Genomic DNA, 14,422 nt, shown 5'->3' on the forward strand with positions numbered 1-14,422 from the left:
CGCAAAATTCACGTGTCGGAATTCTTTTTACTTCTTGAAGCTTATTCCGTTTTCGTTGCAGCATTTCCTAGAACACGTGCTCGTAGACTTGTCGATAAGTCCAACTGACAAGGTAATGATGGTCATGCAGAATGTTATAGCTCTGGACACCTCTGACAAGTTTCAGCATAGTGAAATACCAGTCGAGCGAAACCGCTTGAACGAATAGTTGATGTGCTTTTCCCTCGAACGAAATTTTACAATTTTACGATAGGGGTCCTCAAGTACATTGGTGTTTGTTCAAGTTACACTTTTCCTTTCTAGTCTATAAATTTCGACGCACTTTAGGTGTCGCTTCTCTGCACCATATTAAAAAAAATTAAACGTTCATGCTCTTGAGCGAGCATCGATATTTATGCAGACGTGCCTTTGTAGTGACCCATTGTACTACTAGAGCGAAGGGTGATATAAATAAATTGCGCGGTGCTATACGCATACCTCAGTGCAGTAAAACACATTGCGCTGTATGATATGCGCTGCTATTATTAAGCCGTATCGGCAATCTACTGTTATGCAATCTCGGGGTTTGGACGTGTGTCATCCTGCCATGTATACGAATTTACGCTGATATCTGAAGCGCCAATCACTTCTTTTTTTTTTTTTGTCGCAGATCTATAACGTTATGTGCGGCTACCTTAGAAAGTAACTACAAACACATGTCGAATTAGTCTGATGTTTGCGCGGAATTTGAGCAACTACAACGCGTGAGCGAAAAAAAGGGGGGGGGGGCGGAGGGGGCACATAGTTTCAGTCGGATGAATTACACCACAGCACCTACCGCGACGGATAAAAAACAAACAATAAAATTAGAGGACTGCGCGTAGAGATATTTGACAAGTTATTTGATTCATCCTGACGAAACAAGGAATAGCTGGGCGGATAGCTTGCACCTGCGTTCTAATCAAAAGGCTGACCGTCGTTTCAAAAGTGACGCACTACTGCCCGCTCGCACGCAAAAGGACGCATGTCTGACAGGTCGCGACAAAACAGAAAAAATAAAGCTGTTTGAAGAAAGCATGCTCGCAAAATGAAAGAAAGAAAAGAGAGAGGCATGGGAATTCTTTGTTGGTGACACTCAGCCAGAAGCGTCCTCGCGTCCAAGGCCAAAGCTGCTGTACATATTGCGGCATGCGAAAGTTCAGCGCCGTACGAATGCGTGACCTTATGCTGCGCGATATCTTGACAAAGTATAAAAAGCCTTTTCCCCCCAGTTCCCATTCAAGCAGAAGTGAAAAGCGAATTTGTATGTGCACCACACAGTCACTATGTTGCCTTTGGAGAACTGAAAACAAGCCAAAAAATGAACAATACCATGCAATTCCCGCAGCCAATCGCGTAAATGTGCCGTGAATGTTCGCGGCACCATGCACTCACACCATATTAAATATGAATCCTCCTGGTCAATCCGTAAGTTTTGTTGTTGTTGTTCTGCTGATGAAGGTGTGCGTTTGTTCGGTTTGATTATCTGGTATATCACGTGTTCGGTGAACTCCAATAGCATTTCCCACTAGGCTAAGGCACACCAACTTATGGGCGTTAACTATATTGTTCATAGACTCGGAGAGGTCTCAGTCGAATTCTCCTAGCAAAACACCTTGCCATCGAGTCTACCAGAAGACCTGCCTTCCCACCAGCTTAAAGAGCTACAACGCGTCGACCTCGGTCAATTGCGAATGCATGTTGCGGACCCACAGGTGCAACAGAAGCAAACAAAACATTAAAAAGTTCTTACCTGCGGTGGCGGCCCACCTGCGGCGTTCTTCACTAAGTGCTCCATTTGTTTCTGCTATCGGATGAAACCGCCGTACTTCTCCGACAGAAGCGCCTGCATTTCTGGCGTGTAGCACTCCAATTGGCTGTCCGTGATGACGGGCACTGTGACGTTATGATATGTGGTGCGCGACATGGTGCGGTGATCGGGACGGTCAGGAGCAGACGACAAGGAGCGCGCGCGCCGAGGCGGATTCCATGCTGGAAGAAGGAAAACAACGACTCCGAAGAGCGTCCGGCACGAGAACGCGCGGCGCATGAAAAACAACAAAAAGAAAAGCAAACCAATTAGAAAAGACCACGGGGCGTCAGGCAGCCAAACCGAGGATGCCAAATCGGCCAGATCAGAAGAAAAAGCGTGGTGCGCTGGCAGAACGAGAGGACACGCAAGGAGACGCAGGGGAGACGCCAGGAGAGTCCCAGGAAGCGACGGCAGGAGGAGGTCAACCACCGGAGCGGGCGTTGAAGACGGGCCGTCGGGTTCCGGACCCGAGCCACCAGGACTTCACCCGACCGGGGCCTCCTGCCAACCTGTTCCTGTGCATCGCCCGTCTACCTGAGCGTGCCGCCAGCTCCTCAAGGCCGGTGAGCTTCTGCGCCTGTGGGCAGCACGAGAACAGTCGGGCTACGGGCGCGAGTTCTACGCCAGCTGCCCGGCCGGAACGCCGCCTCCGTCTGTCGTGCCGCCTGCTGCCCGAGGCCGGCGTTCGAGCTTCTGTGGCCGTGGGCAGGACAAGAGCAGTGGGGCTACGGGCCCGAGCTCTACACCCAACTGCCCGGCCAGAACGCCGCCGCCGTCTGCTCGTGCCACCAAGCCGCCTGGTTTACCTCTCCGAGCCAGAGCTGGCCAGCCCCGGTCGCCCGGTCAACCAACGTACACCACGACCTTTAGTGAGACCGGCGCCACTCCTTTCGTCAGCTTGTCGCCGCGTCGCCGCGTCGAGACTGTTGTGTGTCCCTGCCGCCGTGGCAAGCCCGGACTCGCGCACTACTTAGCTCCACACTAGCCCCAAATGTGTGTCTTGATGCGTATTTGAGTGTTTCTTTTATGTTTGCTATTTTCTTCTATTTAATTTTAAGCCTTCTTAAGTTCCATTAAACGTGTGTGTGTGTGTTCGAAACGAACGGCTTTGTCCTCAATTGGTTTCTTGGAGGCTCCGCCTAAGAGAACCATCAGAACCTTTTGAGTATACGAACCGTTGCCCCCGTATTGGGGTCATCACAAATTGGCGTCCGCGACAGGACAAAGCCGTTCGTTCGGATTTTTTTTTCTGAAGGCTAGGAACTACGGCTAGCACACGAGATCTGTTAGCCTTAGCCGAGCGCATGGGGCTAGAAGGTGCGGAGTTGAGGGCATGGTTGAACGAGCAGGAAGCGCGGGCGCGAGAAGAGCGGGCAGCGGAGCGCGAAGCCAAGAAGCAGGAGCTTGTATTAGAGGAGAGAAATTTACAATTGCGGCTTAAAGACGCAGAGGCTGAGGGCGCATATCTGGGCAAGAAACAGCCAGGAATTAGTTTGTCTGACTTAGCCACCGTCGCCCAGCGATTGGGTTTGCATGGGGCAGACTTGAACAGGTGGGTTCAAGAGAGATGGGTAATAATATGCGAAAAAGTTCAGAAAGAGCATGACAGGCGAGTGGCAGAACAGGCAGCTGAGAGGGAACGCCTGGAGGAAGAGCTTCGCAGGGTGCGCGTTCACATCAAGGCACTCGCGGATGCTTGCTCCGAAGGGACGAGGTCCATTGTTGAGGATGCAGCACAGCAGTGCAGTGGTGACCCGAGGGTTCCCTCCGACATGACGTCAGGCCTTGGCGACCAAAAAGTGTCTCAAGGAGAGACACCTTGTAATGATGCCATTGTAGGCAAAGATACTGAGGTATGGTCGCAAGACAAGGAGCATACTGCTTCCATACCTCAACTAGTGCCGCGTGAGCACAGCGCAGGCGATGACTGGTTCGTACAGGGTTCGGAGCTGCCGTGCATGGGCCTGGTTCAAAAAGTTGGAACCGAGGACCTCCTACAGGCTAAAGATAGCACGTCTGAGGGTTCGCACCATGGGCAGGATGAACATGAAAATATCAGGGCTCCTGTGGAACCGTGTTTGGTTTCCACAAAAAGTAATGAGGGGTCTTTACTGCGTCCCTCGAATCAGACAAAAACTGTTTGTGACACTATGGGCACTTGGAAGGGCTCAGGCCTGTGTACCAAATCAACACATGGCTTTGAAGATTCAGAACATCCTTTGTGTTCTCATGCACTCATGTGTGGTTCGACCATTGACACTGATGCTGCAACCACACATTACAATGTTCACTACCTGAGAACGCAGGCAGTGACTTGGTCGACGCCATGCAAAGACATCAATGCCTGGAGCGTTATGGCCTCGGACTTGCCAGTGTACTCTAAACGAGAAGATAGGTGTCTAGTCCGGTTGATAAGGGAAAGGGTCACCTAAAGGAGCCGATGCTTCGCTTATGGCTCTTCACGGACTTTTGACCTCGGACTTGGTGACTTCAACTTGATTGTTTCTAGAGTGTGTCGTGATAGCCTGTGATGCTACCATTTCTTTCTTTTCAGTTGTTGTGGTTTCTTTGAATTAGTGTTTTCCTTTAATGTTTTTATCTGTAATCATCATCATCAGCCTGGTTACGCCCACTGCAGGGCAAAGGCCTCTCCCATACTTCTCCAACAACCCCGGTCGTGTACTAATTGTGGCCATGCCATGCCTGCAAACTTCTTAATCTCATTCGCCCAGCTAACTTTCTGCCGCCCCCTGCTACGCTTCCCTTCCTTGGGATCCAGTCCGTAACCCTTAATGACCATCGGTTATCTTCCCTCCTCATTACATGTCCTGCCCATGCCCATTTCTTTTTCTTGATTTCAACTAAGATGTCATTAACTCGCGTTTATTCCCTCACCCAATCTGCTCTTTTCTTATCCCTTAACGTTAAACCTATCATTCTTCTTTCCATAGCTCGTTGCATCGTCCTCAATTTGAGTAGAACCCTTTTCGTAAGCCTCCAGGTTTCTGCCCCGTAGGTGAGTACAGGTAAGACACAGCTATTACATACTTTTCTCTTGAGGGATAATGGCAACTTGCTGTTCATGATCTGAGAATGCCTGCCAAACGCACCCCAGCCCATTCTTATTCTTCTGATTATTTCCGTCTCATGATCCGGATCCGCCGTCACTACCTGCCCTAAGTAGATGTATTCCCTTACGACTTCCAGTGCCTCGCTGCCTATGGTAAATTGCTGTTCTCTTCCGAGACTGTTAAGCATTACTTTAGTTTTCTGCAGATTAATTTTTAGACCCACTCTTCTGCTTTGCCTCTCCAGGTCAGTGAGCATGCATTGCAATGGGTCCCCCGAGTTGCTAAGCAAGGCAATATCATCAGCGAATCTCAAGTTACTAAGGTATTCTCCATTAACTCTTATCCCCAATTCTTGCCAATTCAGGTCTCTGAATACCTCCTGTAAACACGCTGTGAATAGCATTGGAGATATCGTATCTCCCTGCCTGACGCCTTTCTTTATTGGGATTTTGTTGCTTGCTTTATGGAGGACTACGGTGGCTGTGGAGCCGCTATATATATCTTTCACTATCTTTACATACGGCTCGTCTACACCCTGATTCCGTAATGCCTCCATGACTGCTGAGGTTTCGACTGAATCAAACGCTTTCTCGTAATCAATGAAAGCTATATATAAGGGTTGGTTACATTCCGCACATTTCTCTATCACCTGATTGATAGTGTGAATATGATCTATTGTTGAGTAGCCTTTACGGAATCCTGCCTGGTCCTTTGCTTGACAGAAGTCTAAGGTGTTCCTGATTCTATTTGTGATTACCTTAGTAAATAGTTTGTAGGCGACGGACAGTAAGCTGATCGGTCCATAATTTTTCAAGTCTTTGGCGTCCCCTTTCTTATGGATTAGGATTATGTTAGCGTTCTTCCAAGATTCCGGTACGCTCGAGGTCATGAGGAATTGCGTATACAGGGTGGCCAGTTTCTCTAGAACAATCTGTCCACCATCCTTCAACAAATCTGTTGTTACCTGATCCTCCCCAGCTGCCTTCCCGCTTTGCATATCTCCCAAGGCTTTCTTTACTTCTTCCGGCGTTACCTTTGTGATTTCGAATTCCTCTGGACTAATTTCTCTTCCATTATCGTCGAGGGTGCCACTGGTACTGTATAAATCTCTATAGAAATCCTCAGCCACTTGAACTATCTCATCCATATTAGTAATGATATTGCCGGCTTTGCCTCTTAACGCATACATCTGATTCTTGCCAATTCCTAGTTTCTTCTTCACTGTTTTTAGGCTTCCTCCGATCCTGAGAGCATGTTCAATTCTATCCATATTATACTTCCTTATGTAAGCTGTCTTACGCTTGTTGATTAACTTCGAAAGTTCTGCCAGTTCTATTCTAGCTGTAGGGTTAGATGCTTTCATACATTGGCGTTTCTTGACCAGATCTTTCGTCTCCTGCGATAGTTTGCTGGTATCCTGCCTAACGGAGTTACCACCGACTTCCATTGCACACTCCTTAATGATGCCCACAAGATTGTCGTTCATTGCTTCAACACTAAGGTCCTCTTCCGGAGTTAAAGCGGAATACCTGTTCTGTAGCTTGATCTTGAATTCCTCTATTTTCCCTCTTACCGCTTACTCATTGATCGGCTTCTTATGTACCAGTTTCTTCCGTTCCCTCCTCAGGTCTAGGCTAATTCGAGTTCTTACCATCCTGTGGTCACTGCAGCTCACCTTGCCGAGCACGTCCACATCTTGTATGATGCCAGGGTTAGCGCAGAGTATGAGGTCTATTTCATTTCTAGTCTCTCTGTTCGGGCTCCTCCACGTCCACTTTCGCCTGTCCCGCTTGCGGAAGAAGGTATTCATTATCCGCATATTATTCTGTTCCGCAAACTCTACTAATAACTCTCCCCTGCTATTCCTAGTGACTATGCCATATTCCCCCACTGCCTTGTGTCCAGCCTGCTTCTTGCCTACCTTGGCATTAAAGTCGCCCATTAGTAGAGTGTATTTAGTTTTCACTCTACCCATCGCCGATTCCACGTCTTCATAGAAGCTTACGACTTCCTGGTCATCATGACTGGATGTAGGGGCGTAGACCTGTACAATCTTCATTTTGTACCTCTTATTAAGTTTCACAACACGACCTGCCACCCTCTCGTTAATGCTATAGAATTCCTGTATGTTACCAGCTATATTCTTATTAATCAGGAATCCGACTCCTAGTTCTCTTCTCTCCGCTAAGCCCCGGTAGCACAGGACGTGCCCGCTTTTTAGCACTGTATATGCTTCTTTTGGCCTCCTAACTTCACTGAGCCCTATTATATCCCATTTACTGCCCTCTAATTCCTCCAATAGCACTGCTAGACTCGCCTCACTAGATAACGTTCTAGCGTTAAACGTTGCCAGGTTCATATTCCACTGGCGGCCTGTCCGGAGCCAGTGATTCTTAGCACCCTCTGCTGCGTCGCAGGTCTGACCGCCGCCGTGGTCAGTTGCTTCGCAGCTGCTGGGGACCTCATATAGGAGGTTGTGGCCATGAACTGTACCAGGGTGGCTAATCCTGCTCTGGTGAGGGAGTGCGTTACCGGTTCTGGTCACCGGGATCAGGCCACACTCCAGGCCTGTTTGTGCAATTTTATCAACACGCGGATTTTTTTTAATCTGGTGGAAAATTGCCGCACCGGGATTCGAACCACGGACCTCTTGCACGCGAGGCGGGTGTTCTACCTCTACGCCACCACTGCAGATGTATAGATCTGCAGCGGTATAGATAGATGTATGTATTTTTATCTGTATGCCCAGTGAACTGTGCCATGGAACCATGCAGTGCGTCCTTGTGAACGGACCATGACTGTAGTGTTGTGAATTACGTCGCGAACTGAGCGGCAGTTTTTCTTCAGAAAAACTTGTTAAAAAAGGGGCTTATGTGATGTGTGGTGTGCGACATGGTGCGGTGATCGGGACGGTCAGGAGCAGACGACAAGGAGTGCGCGCGCCGAGGCGGATTCCATGCCGGAAGAAGGAAAACAACGACGCCGAAGAGCGTCCGGCACCAGAACGCGCGGCGCATGAAAAACAACAAAAAGAAAAGCAAACCAATTAGAAAAGATCACGGGGCATCAGGCAGCCAATCCGAGAATGCCAAATCGGCCAGATCAGAAGAAAAAGCGTGGTGCGCTGGCAGAACGAGAGGACACGCAAGGAGATGCAGAGGAGACGCAGGGGAGACGCCAGGAGAGTCCCAGGAAGCGACGACAGGAGGAGGTCAACCACCGGAGCGGGCGTTGAAGACGGGCCGTCGGGTTCCGGACCCGAGCCACCAGGACTTCGCCCTCCTGCCAACCTGTTCCTGTGCATCGCCCGTCTACCTGAGCGTGCCGCCAGCTCCTCAAGGCCGGTGAGCTTCTGCGCCCGTGGGCAGCACGAGAACAGTCGGGCTACGGGCCCGTGTTCTACGCCAGCTGGCCGGCCGGAACGCCGCCTCCGTCTGTCGTGCCGCCTGCTGCCCGAGCCCGGCGTTCGAGCATGAGAGGCAACAAGTGCATATAACTGGAAAGATATCGTGTTCATTTGGTTCAGTTTAAATTGTGCGTATTTTTTTCCTGCTTGGTCAAGGGAGACGGTAGTGGGAAAGAAAGTTTGTGGCCAAACTCCCTTTTCACTGAGATTACGAGGTTAGCAAGATAGTAAATATGGAAGCATCTATGGGTCCACTCATGTTTACAGGCGCTATCACCAGCTATTGTGGTGGTTTCGCGTGAGACGCTGCGCCGTGATTTGGAAAACTGCATGCATACAGAAAATGCGGCCTTCCGCTTGGCAATCTTCTTCCTGTCTCCTACTGCCAACAAGCCCAGAGCCGACAAAATAAAATGTGCGATACTATCTTGATCTATCTATCTATCTATCTATCTATCTATCTATCTATCTATCTATCTATCTATCTATCTATCTATCTATCTATCTATCTATCTATCTATCTATCTATCTATCTATCTATCTATCTATCTATCTATCTATCTATCTATCTATCTATCTATCTATCTATCTATCTATCTATCTATCTATCTATCTATCTATCTATCTATCTATCTATCTATCTATCTATCTATCTATCTATCTATCTATCTATCTATCTATCTATCTATCTATCTATCTATCTATCTATCTATCTATCTTGAGCTCTCTGTAACGCCCTTGTTGGCCCTGAGGGTATTGTAATAAATAAATATCAGTGCCTCTTCGAACATAGCAGCCCGTTGATAAACGGTAGTAAACGGTATAAACGGTAAGAAAGAAAAGAAGAAGTAGGAAGCCGTGAGTCCCTTTACTTTGGTTTTATCTCATCCTTAAGCTAGTTGCTCTTGGACACACTTACACAGCACTCATCGTGTTGGCCTAAGAAAGTGTGCCTGAAAGGAGCAGTCTCCACTTTATGTGCGCATGGTATACAGGTGCTTCTGCGAGGACTGTAACCTGTATCAGGTAGCAAAATTATAGTCCTTGAGCTGGTTTCCTCGAAGAGACGGACATTAGTTGCGCGGGCAATCGAAACGCGTAATCGACTAATTAACGAAAATGCACTAGTAACATTTTTAACTAATTCTCTTACGACACACATCGAAATTTGCAAAGCGTAGCAGGCGAGATTGCAAGGCATGTGCACTTGAAAATAATTTTGAGGACGATACCACATTTGAGATATGCGCCATCGAACTTGCGGTACATATGCACTGTCGTTCCGCTTAAATCGCAAATAGAATCAGGAACACCTTAGACTTCTGTCAAGCAAAGGACCAGGCAGGATTCCGTAAAGGCTACTCAACAATAGATCATATTCACACTATCAATCAGGTGATAGAGAAATGTGCGGAATATAACCAACCCTTATATATATCTTTCATTGATTACGGGAAAGCGTTTGATTCTGTCGAAACCTCAGCAGTCATGGAGGCATTACGGAATCAGGGTGTAGACGAGCCGTATGTAAAAATACTGAAAGATGTCTATAGCGGCTCCACAGCCACCGTAGTCCTCCATAAAGCAAGCAACAAAATCCCAATAAAGAAAGGCGTCAGGCAGGGAGATACGATATCTCCAATGCTATTCACAGCGTGTTTACAGGAGGTATTCAGAAACCTGGATTGGGAAGTATTGGGGATAAAAGTTAATGGAGAATACCTTAGTAACTTGCGATTCGCTGATGATATTGCCTTGCTTAGTAACTCAGGGGACCAATTGCAATGCATGCTCACTGACCTGGAGAGGCAAAGCAGAAGAGTGGGTCTAAAAATTAATCTGCAGAAAACTAAAGTAATGCTTAACAGTCTCGGAAGAGAACAGCAATTTACCATAGGCAGCGAGGCACTGGAAGTCGTAAGGGAATACATCTACTTAGGGCAGGTAGTGACGGCGGATCCGGATCATGAGACGGAAATAATCAGAAGAATAAGAATGGGCTGGGGTGCGTTTGGCAGGCATTCTCAGATCATGAACAGCAGGTTGCCATTATCCCTCAAGAGAAAAGTATATAATAGCTGTGTCTTATCAGTACTCACCTACGGGGCAGAAACCTGGAGGCTTACGAAAAGGGTTCTACTCAAATTGAGGACGATGCAACGAGCTATGGAAAGAAGAATGATAGGTTTAACGTTAAGGGATAAGAAAAGAGCAGATTGGGTGAGGGAACAAACGCGAGTTAATGACATCTTAGTTGAAATCAAGAAAAAGAAATGGGCATGGGCAGGACATGTAATGAGGAGGGAAGGTAACCGATGATCATTAAGGGTTACGGACTGGATCCCAAGGGAAGGGAAGCGTAGCAGGGCGCGGCAGAAAGTTAGGGGAGCGGATGAGATTAAGAAGTTTGCAGGCATGGCATGGCCACAATTAGTACATGACCGGGGTTGTTGGAGAAGTATGGGAGAGGCCTTTGCCCTGCAGTGTGGGTAACCAGGCTGATGATGATGATGATGATGAAAGTGGGTCAAGTTCGCCTATGATGCTGTCGCATTAAAATAACGAACGAAAAGTATGCGGATCCCACGGCACTATGGGAATCAAGGATATGTTATGCAAATCATTCTGCAGGTAGCTGGACGTTAAGCACTATTCGGGGTTCTTCGATGAGTTGCCGGATGGGCCAACGTTTTTGTGGAAAACGAGCAGTTGTGTTTGACGCGAGGCTGTGTCTGGCTACAGAAGCAAGACGACGGCGACATTCTGACGGCGATGGCGGAACGACAGTTATTTTTTAACTCCGGGAGGAAACGTTACAGCATATACTGTTACGACTTAGGCCGAACCAGTAGGCGGTGCACACGCTCACAATGTCTCCAAGCGTGCCAGGAGGTAAGGATCGAAGAAACTGACACGATCCCGCTCGCGATGCAAGGTAGATAGAGTGGTAAGTCTGTGATTGAATGGAAACTAGAGCGCGCGCACGTGTTCTCGCTCGTGCTATGCGATCTGACGTGCGCGCCAGTTGTCTCAAAGAGCTGTACTCGCGGACAACTTTCTGTGGCTATGAAGGCAAAGCTACGGGCGCGTGGCTGCTGCACGTGTGTTACCGCGCCAAGTAGTCCGGCAGTGCTTGACACTGGTTCTGGTGGCTCGGAACAGACGCTGACGAGTGGCTGATGATGACAGTGATCTAAAGAAAGGAAAGACGCTTGATTCTGCAACCCGTGAGGGAGCACGACGAAGCGTCGTCAGGGGAGAGGGAGCGGGAAGTGAAAGATGATAGAGAAAGAGGGAAGATGTGGCCTAATAGACTCCACTATGCGCGCGACAGGTGGCAGTCCTCAGTAAAGTTGCCAGCGTTGTAGCAGGCGCTTACAGTGTAGCGGGCGCTTACAGTCTATTCCAGTGGTATTGATAAACTCCAGCAGACTTCGCAGTGCAGGGAGCTGGGAACACACCGGGAACAGCAGGTCAGTCTCTGTGGCCGCTGGAAAGCCGTGGCGTCTGTAAGTGTTGATCACTATGGAGCGTTCCTGCGCCATGGATGGGCAGGTACAGAAAAGGTGCTCCAGACTCTCGGGGTCCCCGCACCTATTGCAGGCAGGTGACGTGGCGCGGCCCTTGGCGTACAGCCGAGCCGTAATCTAGGTACAGCCAGTCCGCAAGCGCAGGAATGTGGAGCGGTCTCTTCTGGAGAGGCCATTCTCTGGAAGCGGCTTGGGGGCCCTGCCACTAGCAACTCGGGGGTCCGGGTGAAAGGAGGTGAGCAGGCACCGTCCGACATCTCGTGTAGTCTGAAGCTGCTACCGCTCTGGTAACTGGGACTACGTCATGGGAGGCGGCTTTGGCGTAGGTATCCGCCTCATCGTTACCGGCTACCTCGACATGTGAGGGCAACCAGTGGAAGGGTACTGGGATTCCGGCGGTGGCTAGAGCCGTTAACTTGGCAAGCAACAGCACCCCTGTAAGTCCTGCCCGCCGTGGGTTGACGAGGGCCTGGAGCGCTGGCTTAGAGTCGCACACCACCGCCACCGGCTGCTGGGAAGGATGCTCAGCAAGGAGGTCGGCAGCCACGCGGAGCTGCAGTAGAACTTGCTGTAAACGGGAGTCTACATTGCCGTTTACAGGTGAGAGCTGGAACTGTGCACGCTGCTTCTGCCGACCCGTTGGAGAGGACTGAACCATCCGTGAACACCAGCAGGTGTCCTTCCAACTCCTCCTGGAGCTCGCAGGCTGCCGCTTGCTGCAGGGCTGCGGCTGGTGCTCCTACGCTGTGCCTCCCCTCTCCCTTCTTTTCATCCCTCTCCGCCATTCAGGTTGCGCGAGAGGTCACGCGCAACGCCCCCCCCCATACCCCTTCAGCTTATCGCCCTGCCCATTTTCGCAACTCGGTTGCCCGAGAGCACGCTTCCTTCCCCTTGGCGCGTTTCCTACCCTTCCCTCGCCCAAATCCAACCACAGTTGAACCACTGACCTACCTCGCAAATAGCCGAAAGAAGTAAATAAAACTATTCGATTTAAGGGCTATTCACTTCAAATGCAAGTGCCTAATCTCTAAAAATAAATAAAGAAAAAAGAGCGATCGTGCTCTAGCGGTTGGTGCATCCGGCTGCCGTGCTCGGCGTCAGAGGGTTCGATCCCGCCATAGGACGCTTGAATTAGTGAGGCGAACCTACATAGCTTTCTGCCCACAGCGGTGTGCCTGGACTGAGCCAAAGAATGCTTCACGCTAAAAAGATAATCCGCAGTTCCCGCGGAAAGGCGAAGCACCGATTGCGATAGCAAATTAATAGATAGCTGCATAAAGTAAGGATAGCAGCTTTATCGGCCGTATAAACTTGTAAACATTCGCTTACTAATTAAATTAACAATGATAGAATATGTAAGCGTGGCTCAACGAGGACGTAGAACGAAACACACACACACATAGACAGCGCTGTCTTGTGTGCCTGTTTTTTTTCTACGTCCTTGTTCAGTCGCGCTTACACACTCTATCATAGATTCAAACCAACTAACCCGTCAACGTGCTTTAACTAAATTAACCAGCACCGTGTCACGCGCGCACAGGTAAACGTGAACACACATCGCTCGATGACAGCGGGAACTGTGTGAAAACACGAGTTAGGAATTGTGGCAGCAGCCGCGAGTTATTTGACGTCCGTGCATTTGTCGCTTCAACGCGTACGAAACGCCAAAAGGACAGCGCATACGAAGATACCGGCACTACGCGCACTATGCAAACATCGCGCTTTGCTTTGAAGATGAGGCCCGCACTGGCGCGCATTTTAGCCACGTCTCACTTTCAAGCCACACGAGCGGCGGCAACGCATTCCTACGGCGCCCGCCAAAGGCGTCCACTACGGCAACAATGACTACGGCGTCCGCGATTCGCCTCGCCAACGCTGTAGTAGACGTCGCAGTTGTCTCCACTCTCAACGTAGTGGCGGGAGAGAAGGACATCGAGAAGGAGATTCTTGAAGATTCTTGGCACCGTAGCAGCTGCGGGAGAAGAAAGCCCCTCCTCCCTTGCCTCACCCCCTGCCTCGCGCGCCACAGGAAAGGGCACGCATACGGGCCACGTTCCTTGCTCGCGCAAGCGAGATTGAGCCGTGTTCGCCGGCTCACCCTCACACGCTTTCACTCATATGAAACCTCATGGCGACGGCAGAAATGCGCTTGGAGTGTCCATATCATTGCTGTCGCAATAAAAAAATAGTACGAACGGAAGAAAGAAAGAGCAGATTGACTTACAGAACTTGAGTCAGCTCCAGAAATGCAGTACAGTCATTCAGGACGGGAAGATGGACGCTCTTCGTCTTTTCGTCGCTGTCAGCACGGGTACCACGAGTAGACAGACTGCGCGTTCGAAAGGAGCGCCATGCTTGTGGTGGGAGGCATCGTACGGAGACTGGTATCGTATACGCCGAAAGAAAGGGAAGTGTGGACGCGTTCTGTTGTTCTGCATAGCACTCGACTTTCGAGAGAGGGAGCCCCTCAACTTCGCTTGTTTAGACGGTCGATGCTTGCAGATGAGATAACACATTCTGTGACGTCCCAGCTTTCCCTTCTCTGGCTCGGTCTTCACCAGTCGTTCTTGTTGTTATGGCCTTG

The 14,422-nt window shown here is 49.5% G+C and overlaps 1 protein-coding gene across 3 annotated transcripts in view; it reads right to left on the reverse strand.

The window, feature by feature from the left end:
- Window positions 1-14,084, reverse strand: part of LOC142585813 (uncharacterized) — an 81,746-nt gene extending 67,662 nt beyond the window's left edge. Inside the window, exon 1 of one of the 3 annotated variants that reach the window (XM_075696836.1) lies at window positions 14,063-14,084. Coding sequence is in view for 2 of the 3 variants with exons in the window: in XM_075696831.1 (XP_075552946.1) it covers window positions 1,772-1,816 (45 nt within the window). In the remaining variant the exon portion in view is untranslated. Of the gene's footprint in view, window positions 1-1,771; window positions 2,003-14,062 lie in introns of those variants that run through there. The other 2 variants (XM_075696831.1, XM_075696832.1) reach the window with 2 other exon arrangements.
- Between the last annotated feature and the right edge of the window lie 338 nt (window positions 14,085-14,422).

This window comes from Dermacentor variabilis, chromosome 6 (genome assembly GCF_050947875.1).
Source record: "Dermacentor variabilis isolate Ectoservices chromosome 6, ASM5094787v1, whole genome shotgun sequence".
NCBI lineage: Eukaryota > Metazoa > Arthropoda > Arachnida > Ixodida > Ixodidae > Dermacentor > Dermacentor variabilis.